The 19982-nt window shown below is 48.9% G+C and overlaps 1 protein-coding gene across 6 annotated transcripts in view; it reads right to left on the reverse strand.

Annotated features, from left to right (window-relative positions):
* Positions 1-19982, reverse strand: part of RPS6KA2 (ribosomal protein S6 kinase A2) — a 382062-nt gene that overhangs the window by 265743 nt on the left and 96337 nt on the right. For 2 of the 6 annotated variants that reach the window (XM_029223881.1, XM_029223885.1), the window contains exon 1: positions 17159-17301. The exons of the other annotated variants lie outside the window; for them this stretch is intronic. In XM_029223881.1, coding sequence (XP_029079714.1) covers positions 17159-17296 — 138 coding nt within the window. In that variant the 5' untranslated portion in view covers positions 17297-17301. Of the gene's footprint in view, positions 1-17158; positions 17302-19982 lie in introns of those variants that run through there. 6 annotated transcript variants of the gene reach the window in all.

Here is a 19982-nt window from a genome sequence, read left to right on the forward strand (position 1 = left end):
TTAAATCTGCACATGTGACATTATCTCTGTTACCTTCCGAAAATTCTTGAGGCTCGTGGACCTAAAGACATCTGTACTTCACATCTAACAAGATAGGGCTGAAGTTACTTGTCTCAAAACATATTCAACCCACTGAGTCATGCTGTTCTGTTCTTTTCTGGATGTTACTTCAAAGCAGTGATCTCTGTTGAGATTTTTCTCAAGAGCCACACAAAATGATTTTATACAGGAAGAGCACATCGTCACTGTGTATCACCTACACACTATTCTCAGGTGAGTCCCAAATTAAAATTTTATTTCTGCCACCACTGCCATCTCAATGGAATCAACAGAATGGACTCTGTAATGTTTTTGCTGTTTTTTTCTTCCAATCCCTTTTCATTTGGCAGTAAAATTTATCCAAATTCAAGAAACAGGCACAAAATATCCAGGTTGCGTGTAGTGGGGAAGGTCAAGACCACTCAAAAATTCTTCTTGGCCACAAGAAAAATCCATTCCAAATACGCAAAACACTAAAAACGCTAAAATATCAACAGCTTATCCTGTCAAAACAGCAGTCCTGTTGCTCTGCCAGCTCCCCTGGGCTCAGCCCCCTACCCCACCCCCCAATCCCTGCACAACCCCTGGGGATGATCAGTTTGCGGGCGCAGGCTCTCTGTGGAGGGGGCGGTGCAGCTAACTGATGAGGGGAATTTCAGAGGGAGCAGAAGAAGCCTTTTTCTTCCAGTTAGAAAGTTCATGAACCACAGCCTAGCTGACAGTTATAATGGCAAGAGGAAATGCAAAATACCTCCTGGCAGATTTGACAAAATTGGAAAATCCCTGAAGACCTGTACTTCCAGAACCAGACTGATTAAAGGGAGGGAAGACAGGAAGGGGAGGAGGGGGAGGGAACGGAAGAGAAGGCAAGAGAGATCGACCTAACAGGGGCAACAGGATAGACAAGGCAGGTTGTCCTATTGCCGGGAAGGTCCTAGACTTTGAGAAATCCTAAGATACAAAATTTTCAGGTCATTTCCTTTCAGTTGCCAGATACTGATTATTCTGTGCTCTATCTACAGAGAAAGGGACGGCACTTGTGGCCGTGGCCTTCGCCCCAGCTGCAGCTCGGTGTAACACAACTGGCACGTACTCACAGTCTGCTTTTTACTCCAAGAAGTGCTTCATTACCTCCTTTGATTCCTAGGCGTGTGTATTCAGGCACCTTGGGAAACGACTTGTGTACTCACCCACCTCTACCATAATCGGCATCATGCAGCGAAAAGTAGGTAAACGAGAAAGGCGCTGTGCACTCCGGAGGCAGGGAGGACAATTCCAAACTTCCTCTTTGCAAGTTAACAGAATGAGCCTTCTCACCTAGGAAACTACCACGTACTCCTCTAAAGCTACGGAGACAAACTCAAGCGAGGAGCCCTGCCGGCCACGCCTGCCTGCGCCAGGATGCGGCCCACAGGTGTGAGGTCCCCTGACTGGCTCCTGGTGTAAAGGAGCCATTGACACTCGTGAACCCGAAGACGTGGTACCAAGGGAATGGGTCTCTGTGGGAAGAGGAGCTGCGATCCTGCCACTTTAAATGTGATCCAGAAGCTCATATAACGACCCTGACATCGGAAAAATTGGGCCGAGCGGTAGAGAAAACCAGTGGTTCCCTTCCAGGGAAGGAAAAGCGAAGCACGGAAAAGGGATGTGCTTTCTCTGAAAGGGCTATGAGGAGGGTTCTGGGTCTGAAACTAACGTCACTTGTTTTACTCACTGCTCCTTGCTTTTGAACGAGCTAGTCTCCCACCCCACCCCCAAATCTGCACAAAGAACTCACACATGCCTTTGACATGGTCCCCAGTGAACACACCTCCTGGGACTCATCCCCTTGTGCTCCCCCTTTCCCCAAGCGCGGGTCAGACTCAGTATCTTGCTTCTAACCAACAGCATGTAGCAGAGACAATGGAAATGTCACTCTTGCAAGTAGGTTACAAGAAATTATAACTTCGTGTTGCTAGCGATCTACTGCATTCTCAGTTTGCAGGCTCTGAGAAAGCAAGCTGCTGTGTCCGAGACGCTTGTATGCCAAGAAACTGAGGCCCTTGGTCCAACCAAGTGAGGTTGGAAGTGAGTCCTTCCCCAGCTGAGTCTTCATTCGAGACCAGTCCTGGCCAACACCCAGACTGCAGCCTGTGAAAGACCCTGAAGCTCAGGACCCCGATTCCTGACCCACAGAAACTGTGAAGTAATAAACCTGGGTTATTTTAAGCCACTAAGTTTTGGGGTGGTTTGTTACACAGCAGTAGATAACTAATGCACTCCTCTTTTATTGCACTGTCCAAACACCACCTTCCCCCTGGAAATTTCTTGGTCCCCCCCACCCTCTCCCCCCTCCCCTCCTTTGTACTTTCACAACCTGATCTGTCTTCTCCTCTTGTCATCACTGTACTTGCCTCTTTCTGTCTCAGAAACTCTGTCTCAGAGTTTTTTGAGCCTATGGTCCTAGCTAGATTACATGCTACCCGAGGGCATCAGTGCCAACATCCTTCTAGCCCCGATGTGGCTATGTACACAAGAAGAGCTCAAATATTACCTGATGTAACTTAGAGATAAAAAAATATGCCTCTACTTTTGGAAAATTTAGGGCAGGAGTCACATGACAATTAGAGGACAAGAGACCGCCCACAGAAGCAGACCGCCCACCTCACTGCTCAGAAAATACTCTGAAAGCATTATATTCCCTGCTTAGATGAACCTTAAATCCCCTTTATTTTACCCTATTTGTTAATTTTTTCATAAGGAGAAATAACCTTATTTTTCCAATTATGAAAAAAACTACTATTTCTCATTACAAAAGAAATGGGAAAAAAGTATACCAAGTAAAATAAAAAGTCTGTAACACTACCACTTACAGAGAATCACTTCTGACATTGTCTTTTATGTCCTTCTAGAATCTGTATGTATAGATAATACTCATTTTTAATTAAAATATAATTTTTGCCAAATGACTGCATAATTCGCCTTTCGCATTTCATACATGTGGATATTTTTATCAGCTAACATTTCAATATCTATTTTATTGTTGAATGTTCCAATTCTGTATTAATGTACAGGATACAGTCATATACTTATATAATCCTGTATTAATGTAGGTTGTTTCCAGTTCATTATTATCATAAGTAAAATGACAGAAAGGAAAGTTATAACTCAACAATCCTAAAAAACTACTGTTTTGGGAGGAAGTCTCCCAACATTTTAGAAACGCTTCCAGAAAATTCCATAGGTCCGTCCCCCAGATGCATTACTTACTGGAAGGCAATGGAGCCCAGCTTTGGAGGAGGACTTGGAAGGACAGGCGCAGGGAGAAAGGAAGGGCCAGGTACCAAGACCATTCAAGAGCAGAGCCAGGTACTGGGCAGCAAGAAGGCCAAGGCATCATGACACAGAGGGCTCCACTGTGGCCGTCACAGTCAGACAGCAGTGCTGGCAGCAGCTCACACTAGAGCCTTTCACGGTGACTTTGAGCCAGGTGCTGCCTCACACTTTGGCATATTTAACTGTCTTCCAAGCTTGACCAATTCCATTGTCCCTAGAGCCCTAGAAGCTGTATTACCAGAATGTGTCCCACTTCACAGATGAAAGAGAATATGGCTTTCTTGAGTTAAAAAATCTACATAATTGGATACAGTGAGATGAGCCAGGGAGACGGCAAACTTTTACACAGAACTTGGGTGGTACCAATCCATGGAGTTTCAAAAGAAAAGTCCTGAAGAAGAAATCTTTGATTCCAGGAATGGGATCTGCCACCAAGAAAATACCCAAAGGCATTAGAGGTTATTCAGTCCTTTCCTGCCAATGGTTCCATGACACATTCCCGAGCCTAACACAACAGGGGCGTGATTAGAGCCCAGACACATTGATTGTATGTTTAGAAGATGAGTATCTGTGAAAACACATACAGGTTGAAAATGTGAACAGTCCCGGGCTTCCCTGGTGGCGCAGTGGTTGAGAGTCCGCCTGCCGATGCAGGGGACAAGGGTTCGTTCCCCGGTCCGGGAAGATCCCACATGCTGCGGAGCGGCTGGGCCCGTGAGCCATGGCCGCTGAGCCTGTGCGTCCGGAGCCTGTGCTCCGCAACGGGAGAGGCCACAACAGTGAGAGGCCCGCGTACCGAAAAAAAAAAAAAAAAAATGTGAACAGTCTCATACAAATGCCAGCAATATTGTTTCAATGGAGACTGTAGAAGAAATCAAGAGTTATTTTTAAACGGAGAGGGAGAAAAAATAAACCCTAACATCAGAAATAAAACTTACAAGAGTTATAGCAGATACTTATAAAACTCAGGACAAGCTTAGTGTCTGCAACGAGCCATTCAGACTTAACTTGTCTAAACTCATGTCTTCACCAATTTTAACATTTCCTCTTTGCCTTGATATTTTTCACGGTGCTATTCCATATTTAAATAGTTCTAAACCTGCAAGTCACTTAAAGCTGTGATGCAAAAAAATCCTTGGTCAGATGGAATTATGCACTCCAAGAAACCCACTAGGTATAAGGCTCCCCAGATGGATCACTTGAACATGACTGTTAGGTCAATAGCATAACCCTAAACATTTATGAAAACACTCTAGCTTCTAATCAGGGACATCCTTATTAGACCTTTCTCTAAAAACTGGGCACCGCCATTTAGACCAGACCAGGAGTCCATCGGCTCCATTCCTTAAGGTTTCACTGTACCTGAGTCAGGTGACTGAGACAGAAGAGCATAGACCCTGTAAATTCCATAGAGGACAGAGAAGCAGCTTGTTGTTGACGGACCGGGAGCCTCAGGCTGAGGACCACCAGGATCACGGAGGACACTCACACTTCTGCACAGCCCACCCGCTGGCCAATGCCACCCCACATAAACCCCCAGGGCGGGACACACATGTCCACTTAGGTGAGCCACTGCATCCTGGGAAGGCTCCAAATCTGAGAAGAGCTTCGTGTGAACCAGACATGCCTCCCCACGGCCTCTGCCCACTGCACCCACAGTATCCAGAGCCCCTCCCCACAAAATGGCCAAGTACTTGGAAAGCTAGCCTGTTTTTACTGCGCTCTTTCCTGCATGTTACGACACCAGTTCCTTCATTGTTTCCTATAGGACATGCTTTACAGGAACTTATTCACTAAGTATTTACGGAGCCCCTTCCAGGGCCAGGCCTGCTCCAAGTGCCGAGGCCCATGTCCAAGGCCCTTCCATTCTAGCAGGTGGGGGAAGGGTGCCCCTAAGACGTCTATGAACCCCTCCTGGTTTCTGTTCCCTGCAGAGCGCAGGGTGTGAGCACAACACAGTAACCAGGTGTGATCTGCCCTGCTCCGGGTCCAGATTCAATGCCTCTTCTTCTTCATCCTAAGAAGCGATCTGACTCCAGTCCAGCATGGTTGAGAACTATGACTCAGAACGATCACGTGTCCTAGTGCCTACCTCAAAAATGATTTTCAGCCTAATAATCTGTTTACCTCCCTGGCGGCTAAGGGGCTCACAGCACCTAAAAGGTACAGACAGAAAAAGGGGCAACTCACAGATGGACTGTGCAATGGATCCACAGAGAACAACTGTCTCTCTACAAGAAATATAAAATTAGATTCCTGTATCACCATATACAAAATCAAATTTAGTACAGTAATTTAGTATTAGGAGAAAAAGGAGACGGTCTTTATGTTTTTAGGCAGGAAGAACTTCTTAAATGACAAACAAAGAGAAAAACAACAAAAATACTGATGGGTTTGAAGAGCTCAAAACCTTCGTATTGCAGAAGACCCCGTACACAGACAAAGTTAACGACAACAAACCACATGAAGTTATTTGGAGCCTTAATGACAAGGGATGAGTGTCTAAAATTTATAAAGAACGTCAGGGATCACTAAGGAGAAGACATAACCCAACAGAAAAATAAACAAAGGACGTGAACAGACAATTCACATGGAAACCCAAATGGCCAACAAAATATTTCAATAAATGCCCAACCTCACCAGTAACAGAGAAACACAAAATATTTCATGCACAGGTTCGGCAAAATGTTTAAAAAAGTCTGAAGACACCAAGTCCTCCCACTTAGTAGAAACTGAAACAGAGAGCAATTGGCAGCACCTAATAAGGTTGAAAATGTACACACTTTACGATGCAATTCCACTCCTATGGCTGTAACTGCAGGAAACTCGGGCTGCCACTGCAGCCGTGTCTAACAGCCCAAAAGTGGAGATAATGTGAGTGCCCGTGAAGGGGAAAGATAAAACAATCAGTAACATGTTGAAGGAAAAAGGCAGTGGCAGAAAAACCTGTGCACTGTAATTCCACTGATGAAATGCTGAAAACGCATAAAATAGTTCCACGTGCTGTTTATACACAGATTGGTTATACGTACGCTTTAAAACACAAAGATGTGGAGAAGAGGGACCGACCACACGTCCAACTGAAGCCAGTGGCTGCCTTTGGCGGGGACTGGGCGGCGGGTGGGATTGAGGGGGTTTTCGAAGGGGGCTCTGGTTGATTTTAACACGATCTGAAGCAAACATACTCTATGTTATTCTGGCGCGGTGGGTACTGAGTGTTATATCTGAGTTCAGACGCTGAATGTCAAATCATCCTTTACAGGTCCCTAAATTTAATTTCCTCCTAATTGAAAATGGAAACTCACACAAACAAACAAGCTGGCACTTGAGAGTAACTCAACAGCCCCTAACGAGCACACACCTAACTGAATCGGGATAATTAGGATCCTCCTGTCATTAAGAATGTGCTGACGACTCATGTCCTGCTCACACCCACCCCGCGCGCAAGTGAGGAAGGGCCCAACCCAGCAGCTGTGTGAGGGCGGAGACACAGCCCACCCTCCTCCGGGTGCTCGTGCCTGTGGCTGAACCTGGACCCTCACCCCTCCACTCGCGCCTCAGCCTCCCTCCCTCCCAGCTCTATTCCTTCTCCGCCCTTTACTTTTCTCCACGGCATCACAGTCTCACGCCTCCGTATACTTTTACTACTACAACGTTCACTTAATGAATTGCTTACTCAAATGTAATTTCCATCCGGGGAATGAGAGGACAAGGACAAACCACATTCCAGGTGGTGCCTGCACCCACACGGTGGGGCGACACGCAGAGACCCCAACACCACAGAGGCTCCCGGAAGGAAGCGGAGCTGCTGGGGATACAGGCGCTGGGATAGACTGCGACCAGCCATCCGCCCGCCAGCGCCAGAATTCTCCCCAAGACATTTATGATGGAGCTAAGGAATTGTAAAAAAAAAAAAGTTAATATATTTCCCCAAAGACTATTCTGATAGGGAAAAAGAAGACAAGAAAGATCTGTTCGCGCTGCCATCCGAGCTGCCTTTTCTGTACTTTGTTTCCGCATATTTCTCTGAGAAAGTAGGCAGGCCCAGAGCCAGGGCAGACTAGAACTACCCTCCTGCACGGGGCTGAGCTGTCAGCCCCACAACGGGACGCACAGGGGACCTCGAGGCACCGTCTGGGGACTGAGCCACCACCTCCAGGAAGGCGCCCAGGAGAGCTTATGTCCCAGCATCTCAGGCTCATAGGCCCCGTGGCAGGCGAGGACCCCTCGGCCCACATGGCAGGACTGGCCCCTTGGGGAGGACTTGGAGAGCAGTACCCGTGGGAAACCACGGAGCCAGACGCCCAGGCAGAGTGCAGAACAGGCCTGAATCTAAGTGCATTCTGAATTCCGGTGCTTCACCGCGGCCCGCGGCCTAAGGCGTGTGGGATATAAAACCACCATCTGCTACTATATAGGAAATAGATAACTAAGAAGGACCTGCTGTAGAGCACAGGGAACTCTACTCAGTACTCTGCAATGGCCTATATGGGAAACGAATCTAAAAACAGCCTGGATATATGTATATGTACAACCGATTCACTTTGCTGTACACCTGAAACTAACACAACATCGTCAATCAACCATACGCCAATAAAAAATTAAAAACAAAAACAAAAACCACCATCGGGCAGGTGCTTCTGGCCGTGCATACTTGAACAGGCAGAGGAAGTCAGTGGCCCCCGGTTGACACAGCAACAGCCCTGCTACTCTGCGGAGAGCACACTATGCCCCCTGCACCCAGGGGGCCACCCTGCTCCCTCGGGACCCTTGGTGCAGCGAGACCCGCACGAGGATTTGACGAGGCTTTGACTTACTGGGAGGATCTGTGCACCGTCCTATGGGCACAGATGCTGCAAGGGGGCCTCTCCCTGTCCCTCCTCACCTTTCCCACCATGGGACCCAGTACAGACCAGGCCCACATCATGCAGGCCCTGGCCCCCCATCTGGGCTGGGCCTGGTCTCCCTTCGAGGCAGAAGTAGAGAAAACGGAGATTCGGAGGGACAAGGGAGTTTTGAGCATTTTCCTTCGCGCACCAGGGGTATTTCCTGCCTTTCAAAACACAGGCCTCCGCGACAACAGGCAGGAGAAAGAACCGGGCTGGCTCTCTGCCCCACGGAGAGCCGGAGCCGCAGGTAGAGGGGCACAGGGAGGAGGGCAGAGAGCGCGCAGGGATGACGACTCAGCCGGAGAGGCTGGGGCTGCACCCGCCTGCCTGACGGCTCAGACACACTGCGGTGTCCTTAAGGGCGAGGCCACAAACACCGGGGAGGATGGGGGTCCTGCTGGCGGTGCTCCGTCCCCGCTTACAGAAGGACTGCAGGGGCATCACCCCAGTGCACTCAGTGACTAGAGCCTGAACTTGGACTCCAGCTGCAGACTGGACGCAGCGCCCTCGGGAGGAGGGGCCACCACCCCAACCTCCAGGGCAATGCGTCCTGGCAGTGGGAACACCCCTGCCCTCTGCCTTCCTGCTCAGCACTCTTCACTGCATGAGTCAGCGAGGGCTGCGTAACAAACAGCCAGACTGAGGGCTCGGACAGCAGACGCCTCATCCCACAGTCTGGAGGCTGGAAGTCCGAGACCAGGTGTGAGTAGGGCTGCTTTCTCCGGCCTCTCTCCTTGTCCTACCCCTGTGTCCTCACACAGTCGTCCCTCTGTGTGTGTCTATGCTCTGATCACCTTTCTTATCAGGACGCTACTCATGTGGGATTAGGGCCCACCCTAATGACGTCATTTTAATTTACTCGCCTTTGCAAAGGTCCCTTCTCCAAATATGGTCACATTCTGAGGCCCAGGAGGTGAGGGCTCTAACAGGTGGACTTTTGAGGGCATAGCTCAGCCCCTAACAAGGACTGGATCCACTTGCTGGGTTTCTGCAGGCCACTCATTCAGGGAGCAGGCAGGCACGGCCAGGGCTGCTGCTGTGAGCATTACAAGCTCACAGGTCTGTGCGGGCAACGCTTTTCCACCTACCTCAGGCCCTGGGGGACTCCAGGCCTGGCAAAGAGTCTCTAGCAGGTCACTGTCTAAAACGATCTACCAAATGTGGAGATGGTAATCCATCGTCCCTACAAATACAGATGACTCAGAAGACAGAGGCTGATAGGAAAGAGCCATGGCACGTTCGTGGTGCTACCGCGGGTGCCCAGTGAGGATGCTGCCAGGCAGTACCCAGAGCGCCTGACAACAATCTCAGGACGACGGGGCTGCCTGGTGGCCACTGTGTGCTAAGGATGCCCCCTCCACGTCCCCCAGCAACGCCCGTCCTGAGTCCCGAGACGGAGTACGTGTCCTCACACGGCAAACCTGCTCACCCTGGTTGCCAGGAGGCCTCGACACGGTGCGGGCGCGGGGCACCCAGTGCACGCTCACGCCGGCTCTCCCGGGCCAGGGACCCTCCTGCTGGGTGTCTTTGCTGCCTCAGCAGAAGGACAGTGGGGCCTCCCGCTGTGGGGTGGCCACAGCGAGAAGGAAGCCCGTGTCCTGACACAGGGTCCTCCAGGTGCGCCATCCACGGGAAGGGGCAGATGCAGTAAAGCAGATCTGCCGCGTCGCTGTGACCCATGAAGCTGGAAATCCCATAAATCCAAGCTCCCCGCGTTGAGTCACTCAAAACTGGCCCAGGGGTGCGATCTCCCTCTTGCTGTGTAGAGTGGGATCACATCCAGAGAGGAAGCACAGCTCTCGGGGGACAAATTCTATTTGCCCTAAACAGAGGCGGGGCCGCATCCTGACCACACTGAAGGTGTGAAATGTCCTTCCTTGGGGTGTCAGCAAACCGCGGAGCTCACCAGGCTTAAGACCTGCAGCTACAGGTCACGGGAGAGCCTCCTTGGGTCAGCGGGGAATCAGCACAGAAATAAGATATTACAGCATTAGTTCGGCAAATCAGCAGGAGGTTTTGCTAACCCCACACTGCCCTGAAAACTTCACAGTTGTGACTTCAGCAAATACCGTACGCTAACACATATATATGGAATCTAAGAAAAAAAAAAGTCATGAAGAACCTAGGGGTAAGATGGGAATAAAGACACAGACCTACTAGAGCATGGACTTGAGGATATGGGGAGGGGGAAGGGTAAGCTGGGACGAAGTGAGAGAGTGGCATGGACATATAAACACTACCAAACGTAAAACAGATAGCTAGTGGGAAGCAGCCGCATAGCACAGGGAGATCAGCTCGGTGCTTTGTGACCACCTAGAGGGGTGGGACAGGGAGGGTGGGAGGGAGGGAGACGCAAGAGGGAAGAGATATGGGAACATATGTATATGTATAACTGATTCACTTTGTTCTACAGCAGAAACTAGCACACCATTGTAAAGCAATTGTACTCCAATAAAGATGTTAAAAAAAAAAAAGCTGTCGGCTTGTTCTTTATAGGTGAGGTGTGGGAAGACCCTGTGGCCGGGAGAGATCAGATGGAGAATCTCACAGGCCAAGGGGACGGATGAATTCCAGGGGAGGGGACTGCACAGTCCTGTGTCAACAACTCCAGTCACGGGGGGACTTCTCTAGGTTCACTGCGGGCAATCTGCTCCACTGCAGGAGACGGTCAGCACGTGCCTGAACCCTCAGAGGGGAGCCTGAAGCTGGTATGGGCCTGTCTGTCTCAGGGCCTGTCCCCATGGAGAACTGCCCTTCAGTGACAGATTCCAGATGCTGACAGCAGGCAGGGACGAGGACCCTGTCTTCTGCTGGACCGCCTGTGTGAGGACATGAGTCTGAAACAGCCGGCGGCCACAAGGTGGAGCCTGGGAAGAACACACCCAGGCCAGGAGACTGGATGGAGAGTGTCTCTGAACTCTGAATCACGGATTTCTAAATTTTCAGTTTGTGAGCCCCGTAAGTTCCCATTTTTTGCTCAAGCCAGATGCATCGGATTTTGTATCACTAGTGGATTCTAATGCTTAGCTGATTTGGGGGGGTTTATGCAAAGCCAAACAGATGCACAGACTCCTGGAAATTTATAGACCAAACAGAATGGTCTTCGTGACATTCATAGTCATACCCGAGGAGCAAAGAAAATCCTGAAAAGCGGAAGCCAGTCATCTCATGAAAAGGGGCCCTAAAGAACACAGAGGCAAGACCAGGCAGGGGCTGTGTAGACTGCGAGTTACCGCTTTCTTCCTGTCCAAACAAGAGGGCATTTAATCTGCACCTGGCTGCTGACATTTTAAAAATCTTGCTCTAAAGGCTGTATCAATGGCTCATGTGCATTTACTAGAAACTAGATCCAATTGATGCATATCATTTTACATAAAGACTTCGTTTCTGTGTTAGTTATTAATAATCTGTGACCCTCCAGACAGGGCTAGCCTTAGTCACCTGGGCAGTACCCACCTAAGGCCCATCTGTACACATGCTGGAGACTTCACACAGGGGCACAGCCTCTGAGTTGTGGGTCTGTGAAGCACACCCACGACGTTGAAGGGAAAACTAGAGCACAGACGGTCTTTGAAAACCGCTGCTTCAGGTTCAAGAACGGCAGGAGGCACTTGAGTTTAAGGAGACAATTTAAAATAAACAGAAAGAGAGAGAGAAATCTCATTTTATGCAGTAGATAGCAAAACTGTAGGGAGAGTTACTTCAAAGATGACACTGGTATAGAATATTAATGAGTTATTAAGTATTTAAATTAACTCAAGGATGGTCGATCCATAGTGAGTGATAAGGTTATCATAGAGGAGGATGATTCTTGGCCTTGGAGATCGTTTACTATCTGTTGAGATTACCGCCCCCGCCCCCCACATCCTCCCCACAGTTTTGTGCTGGTGTCGGTTCATTTCTTGGTGAACTCTGGGCCAGATGGATGGATGCTCTTGGGGACGATTCACTTGGGAGGTTGCCGAGGCCCCATCCCTGATCCTCGTAGCAAGCCTTATGTATTCTGCTAGGAGCTAAATATTTCCATGCACCAACTGCACCTGGCCTACTTGCTCTGATACACAGGGCCCAATCCTGAAGTTTATTCTGTGGGTGTAGTCACTGCAGAGGGCAGAAACAAGATGCCGTTTCCCTTGCATTAAAAACGAACTCCTCTCGTCTGCAGTTATGCTATTTCTGTATCTCACCCCTCAGCATCATTTATCTAGGGCACAGGGGCTGACTGTCCTGCAAGACTGTAAGCTACTGAGCGTAAGCCCACCTGTCTGTTAGGGCTGTACCCCTAGACCCCAGGTGGTGCAAATCAAGTGCCCCATCAATAAGTATTTATGGAGGGGATGGACCATCGTCCTCAGGCAGAGCAAAGAGATGCCATCTCTTACGGTTATATAGCGGGACTCACCCAATTTTCTTTGTCCATTTCAAAATAACCCTCTTGCAACTAAAACTTTAGCCATAACTTCAGAAAATTAATCTCTGTAAAGACCCTATATCTTAAAATCTCTTATATTTTCCAAGGCAGGGGCCGTCTCAGTATTTTCTTGATACCGCCCTGCATGACAGAAAGTGGATCCACGTTTCTTTCCACTCTGTTTTCAAACCGCCACAAACAAGGGGTTTTAAGAGCCACAAGGATGGCCCCGAAGCTATTGGAGTCACACCCACAGTAAGAACACTGACCCTTTCTTCCCTGGATTCTAGCTGCTGACCTTCTTAACCCTGTCTCCTCAGCTTCTCTGAAGCTCTGCTGCTGTGAACTTCCTCGGAACGTAAGTTCTCATTGATAACATGGGAAGAGAGAATCAATAAATTGGCAAATGTTTATTGGATACATTTTGCAGACCCCGCCCTCTCCTCCTTGACGTGGGTCATGTATTTCTGCAGCCACTTTTTAACAATTCAAACAGCAAATGTTTGGGATTAGCCGTCTTCACATCATCTCAAATATAAACTGCTTTTTAAAATGCGTCTCTGGGGCTTCCCTGGTGGCGCAGTGGTTGGGAGTCCGCCTGCCGATGCAGGGGACGCGGGTTCGTGCCCCGGTCCGGGAAGATCCCACATGCCGCGGAGCGGCTGGGCCCGTGAGCCATGGCCGCTGAGCCTGCGCGTCCGGAGCCTGTGCTCCGCAACGGGAGAGGCCATAACAATGAGGGGCCCACGTACCGTAAAACAAACAAACAAACAAACAAACAAAAATGCGTCTCTGTCCGTGGCTCTTAAATGTGGTAGAAATCTGTCACAATTTTACGTTTTTAAGACAACAAAATTACATTTCTCCTCCCTAATCTGAGCAAGTCAAAACTTTGCTTACACTTTATATCACAAAATAGCTGTGTATGATGCTGTCAGAAGTTTTCCTCTCATCCTTCATTAAACACAAAATGTCCTATATTTATATAAAAATCACCATCTCTGGGTTGACGCTATGCAACATTCTTCCACAGCTGTCTTTTCTCATGTTGTAAAAGCACAAAACATACTGACTCAGATGGCTCTGAGAATAAAATCACATCACAGTTTGGAAATGTACCCACAGGGAAACAGATGAACTGTTGTCAGCATGGGAACTCATCACATCATTGGAAACCCATTTGGACTGCTACCTACGTAGACTGTTAGCGTGATGTGTGACTATCACGAAGTTCCTATTATTATCACAGGCAGTGTGACTGCGAAACAGTCCTCAGTATCTGTGAAGCTGGAAAAACATCCAGGACTGCTTTGCCCGTGGGCTATCGGGGTTAACCAGGAAACCATGAAGATGCTCACTTACCTGAAATTTCAGGACAGATCAGTGTCAGTAACCTAGTAATCCAACGCAACAATGACGAGGAACCCAGATTCTGGGAGACACCTTTGCTCAGCTGCGCACTTCACCTGTAACGCGCTCCTTTGCTGCCCCCCAGGCTGGGCGGCCCCAGACCTGCAGCCCTTAGCTATCTCAGCCCCTCGCAGGACAGGGCACGTAGCACCGCAGCCTCTCCTTAAAGCAGAATCTGTGTGGTCTTTGCTTTCATTACAGTCACTCCTGTGCCCGTCCTCACCTGGAGTGGTTTCTCAATTTCAGGAACTTGGTCCTACTTACTGTCTCATTGCCCACAACATACGTGCTGAAAGTTTCAAAAACAACTAACAGTGTCTTAAAGTCCAGGTTTCATTATTATTATTTAGGTGTGGCCAGGCCAGTGGATCAGGAGACAACGACCACTGAGAAGACGGTTTGTTACCCACAGTTCCCAAGAGGGAAGGAAGCCCCTGGCTCCCTGTGTGGGGAGGACCACGGCGGGAGGCTGACCAGTCAGGAGGTGGGAGGAGGGCGGGGGTGAGCCTTTACAGTAGTTTCCACGGGAAGGAACAGGCACAGCTGGGTGAGCAAAGCTCAGCACAGGCTAGTCTGAACCCCTCCCGGGGCTGTCCCCAGCCGTCGGGTACCTGGCCCTGGGGTGATCAGGGCAGGGGACGATGGCCTGGAGTGGGAGAGCGCCACAGAGCGAATGGTTAGGGTGTGGGCTCAGGGTGGTTGGTCTGTATACGGAAGGTGCCCTCCCGAGCAAGGGATTTGGAATCTGCCTGAGCTAGCCCGTTGGGACAGCGCGGTCACTCCAGGGTCAGCAGCCCCGTAATACAGACAGGGTTAACACAGGCGGGGAGACACACTTCCAGCCCTCTAGCGGCTCTGCTGAACCCTCCCCACCATGGGATAAAGGGAAGAGCTCAGGAGTGGGTGTCCGAAGCTTCAGGTCTGGCCCAGGCTCTGCCACTCACTCACCCTGTGATCTTGGGCAAAAGGCATTTCAGCCTCTCAGGCCCCCCGTCTCTTCATCTAGAAAATGAAGTGTATGGGCTGTGAGATTTCTAAGACCTCTTCCAGCTTCCAAATGTTATGAGCCCCTCCTCGTAACCTGCAACATAGAGAATCTGCACTCCTGTACTTGTCAAGGAACCCAAACTAAATCCTAACGAAATTTATGGATTTCCTCCCCAAAGCTACGGAGAACTGTCTGGGGGTGTGACATCAGATGGCTTCAAATGTCCCTGGATGATGCAGCTCTCCAGAGAGCTGTTTACCTGAACCACATACAGCTGACTTTGGATAGAAGTGCTTTTCTGCTCTGTACTTTGGGCTGACCCCCTCCGCTTACAATTCACAGCATTACAAAAGGCATTACTGAGAAACGTGCTGCACTTCACAGAGGCTACCCTTAGGCACACCGTTCACTGCATTTACGCGGTGCCCTCTTTAGGAGGACCCGTGGGAGATGCTCCTCTCTGGGCTCAGGGACAGAAAGAGATGTGTCCACCCGAACAACTGGGTCTGGGCTGTTGTCTGCGATGTGAGCTCACACTGTGTCCACCCCTGGGAAGCCAGCCAGCTCAGAGCTGGCCTCCAGCCTGCTGTGCCTTGCTTCCTTTGCCTCCATATCTGCATTTACTCACTTTTTAATCTCTTATTGAATGTATTTGCTAACTTTATCGATGTCTTTGGGAATAAGAAGGGGTTTCAGTACGGAAATACTCCCAGAGATGTGAGGTTCATTTACATCAGAGCAAAGGGCCACATGGGGAATGAGGGTAAGGACGTCGCAGACGTAAGGGCTGGGTTGGGTGAGGGGCTGGGATCCAGAGGGTGCAGCTTTTACGAGTAGATCTGTTCATGCTTCTGAAAGTGGGCATGTGCCCGGTTCCTTAATGCCTCAGTTTTCTTAACCCCCAAACTGGAAGGAAACGTCTTTCACTTCCCTTTATAAAATCATTAGAAATATTATTTCAGGAGTGATTTTAAAGTGAAACATAAGTTTAGTTCAATATTATATTTTCATGCGTACAGATCTACACATAAAGAATATTTATTAACCACAAGTTTGCCATATATGCATATGCACACCTGGAGATAGTTACTAAAACAAGAGAATCAGAACATTTCTTGCCCAACTTAAAAAAAGTTATATGCACGTTGTTGGAAAGTCACAGATTTTCTTCAAAAAGTGAAGACTATATGACTCACTTCAAAAAAGTGAAGACTATATGACTCACAAATCCTATACCCCTGCGTATGTCTGTGATTTTTAAAACCCTGCATTTCATACCTATCGTTTTTAAAGACAGTTATATGAGATACAATTCAAAGTAATTTCTCTAACAAATCCAGAGAACAGACTGCAGGAGTTATTCTGCATGACCTGGTTTGGACTATAATCTGAGGCATACTTATTACATATGACTATTATGTGTTTGAGTTATTTCACTTAAAAACGGGCCAACTCGGCAGGGTGGGGCAGGAGGAATGGGGAGTTATAATTTCATGGGCACAGAGCTTCAGTTCGGGAAGACGAAAACGTTCTGGAGACGGACAGTGGCAACGGCTGCACGACAATGTGAATGTACTTAATGCCACTGAAAGTGGCTAAAATGGTAAATTTTATGTTATGTATATTTTACTACAATAAAAAGGTTCTAAAAAAGGCAAAAAAAATGTTTTTAAGGGCAAACTTCTAAATCTGATTCTCTTCACCTTTTAGTAACTTTACCTTTTAGTAACAGCTTCAATAAACATCAACTTTGTCACATTTTCTCCCCTTCGCTTCTAAAATTGCAGGAAAATGACTGAGTGGCCCCGGTTCCCCTCGACTGTGAAAGCACACGAGAGCATAAGATTAAATCCATTCGGGCTGTAACACAACCTCAAAAAGAGGGCGACCGCCTTCACGCCAGCTGCCGACCTGCTCTTTGCCTCCATCTGTGACCTATGACCCTTTCACATTTAAGGACACACAGAATTTCACTCTGTCCCAGAAAACAACTTTCGAACTTGCCCTTCACCTGCCAATATCTGTCACATTATCAGTTTCCCAGCAGAAAATAAAAACCGTCAAAACTTCCCCGGACCCCAGTTCTGGTGCGAGGGCTCGCCCTACCTTTCTGAGAAACAGTTTCTGCAGCTTCTTGCGCGGCAGCCCAATCATCCTCCGTCCCCTCCGTCCGCAGGCCCAGGGGCTGCTGGGCTGGTCTGAGCCATCGCGCGTCCCGCATCCCGCATCGCCGCCTCCTCCCATCCAGCATCCCGGCCGCCGCCCAGGACCACGCCCCCCGCCTTCCCCGCCCCTCCCCTCCCCCAGCAGAGGACGTCCGCGGGGCTGACACGGCTCTGGCGGCGGGACGCACGTGCTCTGGCCGCAGCCCAGACGGCCTGCGCGCCCACCGGGGAGGAAGGAGCGGAGAACCAGCCCCCAGGCTGCCCGCGTCCGTCTCCTCGCAGAGTTAACGCGCAGTGCTCGCAGCCTCAACAGGTGTACCCGGCCTCCGGCCGAATCGCCGAAGCCGGAGTCCACGTGGACCGAGTCAAGTGTTCAAAACTGGGAAATTTTCAGAGACGCCACGAGAGGCAGGCTGTGAGCCCCTCGCCGCAGCACACCTGCCACCTGCCGGCGCGCGAAAGGCACCCCCAGGCACTGAGAGAAGGAGACAGATAGAGGAGGGGGCAAAATAAAAAACGGTGGCTTATTTTTTCAGGTGGCACCGGGTCAACTAATGCGCACTGATTGTGCAAGGTTTGCGTTATCCGGTGTTATTAGTCCTTTAAGTAATCCTTCCACATGGACGCCTAGACAAACACACTCACATGCACACACACACCTGCACACGCACGCATACAACACACATGCACACGTGCACACACGTGCACAGGTGCACGCTCTCCCATGCACATGCACTTTTTCTCTCCATCTACTGCAGGCCAACTTGGAGTATGTCCCATGTGGGTAACAAAAAAGTCTGCTTTGCCTTCCCTGTGAAAACTGAATCCCTATGTTTCCTCCAGAACGATCAGCCCTTTATGGCTGTGCGTCAAGCTGTGTCTTGGTACAGCCAGAAGCATGCAAGGTGCAGCATCAAAGCAACCTCTGAGAGGAGAGCAGCAGCTCAGAGGTGGACCTTTGCTGGTTAAGAGTTTCCTTTTTTAAGCTTCTTTTTAATACATAAACAGGCTCCTCCTCTGAAGACCTAAACATGAAATATGAAAAAACTACCAACTAACAATCAGCTTTTTAGGTGACGGATAATACAAGTCATGGTTAAGGGTGTGGGTGTAAAAATATATTGGTATAAAATGATAAGGCCTGAAAAGAAGGAATTGAAGATAAAGAGGATATTCAAGACTGAAATGGACAGAAATGGCCCAGATTTGGGGCAGTGCACAGCCCTGCCCATCTCGTCCTTTAATATGTTAAACACATCTTTCCAATCAAATGAAAATGGCTGAAGTACGGTTGTTGTTTCTCAAGTGGTTGCTATTCCAGGAAATTTGTTCTTCCAAAACAGCTTATCATTCATTCCATTGCTTCTGGAGCACATATTCTATATGTTCTTTTTCCTGAATAGGAGAATTGATTAACACGCATTTATCCAAGTAAACGTTGTATCTGTCTGTCTGAACAACCCCGACCTAAAATGATCAGACTCTTTGTAACACTATCCTAACCGCAGTTCAATTCAAACTTCCACAGGAATTAAAAGGTCATTACCTCGGGCTTAGTCCTTTGGAAAATGCATTAGCAAAAAGATGGGGTCTTGGGTCTCTGGCTAAGCCACGGTCATGTCAGATCTAGTGGCTTTGCGATAGAAACCCTTCACTGCCGATGGAATTTAACGGCAGGTATGTGTAAGTATGTGAACTGAATGTTGCCATGGTGACTATAGCAAGAAATTGCCTTTTATTTTATGCCATAGAAAATTGTCATGACAATCTTGGCTTACTCATCTTCCAAATACATTTTTAAAAGAAATAATTTTGAAAAACAGCTACCACTGTTTTCTGGTCCCTGCTTGAAAGGAACCGCTATCAGACTGGGCATCTGTCCTCCAGCAGCCGAATCAAAAATGCTGTGGCACAATCAAGCCCAGGAAATAAACCACCATCCCCACTCTAAAAAGCACCCATCTTGTGCTTCCATGACACCATAATGTCACCTTTGAAGCATCAGGCCGTGGCTTCCTTTACAAAACCTAGAATTCCACTTCTCTGGGCCCCCAAGGGATCAGACAGACATCTCAGAGCTGTAGTGTCCAAAGCCACCCCACGGGTTCACTGCGTCTTTCCTCTTCCCAGGCCCGGGATGCAGGCGGGTTGGTTAGGATGGGACCACGTGGCTGAGTCCTCACAGCTGGGATCAGGAGTGCAAGTGACGTTAAAAGGGCATGGGCTTCCCTGGTGGCACAGTGGTTGGGAATCTGCCTGCTAATGCAGGGGACGCGGGTTTGTGCCCCGGTCCAGGAAGATTCCACATGCCGTGGAGCGGCTGGGCCCGTGAGCCATGGCCGCTGAGCCTGCGCGTCTGGAGCCTGTGCTCCGCAACGGGAGAGGCCACAACAGTGAGAGGCCCCCGTACCGCGATGAAGAGTGGCCCCTGCTTGCCACAACTGGAGAAAGCCCTCGCACAGAGATGAAGACCCAACACAGACAAAAATAAATAAATAGCCAAGCATTTGAAGCCCCTTAAAAAATAAAATAAAAAATAAATGTACACGTGGTGTAGCTTGCAAGTACGAACAGCACGATGAATCAATTCATTTCATTTAGAGGCGCCGAAGGATTCATGCAGCTTTGCTCAATGCATGGATGACAAAAACGCAACCACTGGGATGTGGCTGGGCGGCCTGTGATTTACTATTGTTGTTTTTATTTTAAACAAGGAGTCTCATACTAAAAAAAAAAAAAAAAAAAAAAAAATTGGGTACCCGCTG

The sequence above is a fragment of the Monodon monoceros genome, unplaced genomic scaffold (assembly GCF_005190385.1).
Source record: "Monodon monoceros isolate NGI ecotype Baffin Bay Population unplaced genomic scaffold, NGI_Narwhal_1 Super_Scaffold_15, whole genome shotgun sequence".
Classification (NCBI taxonomy): domain Eukaryota; kingdom Metazoa; phylum Chordata; class Mammalia; order Artiodactyla; family Monodontidae; genus Monodon; species Monodon monoceros.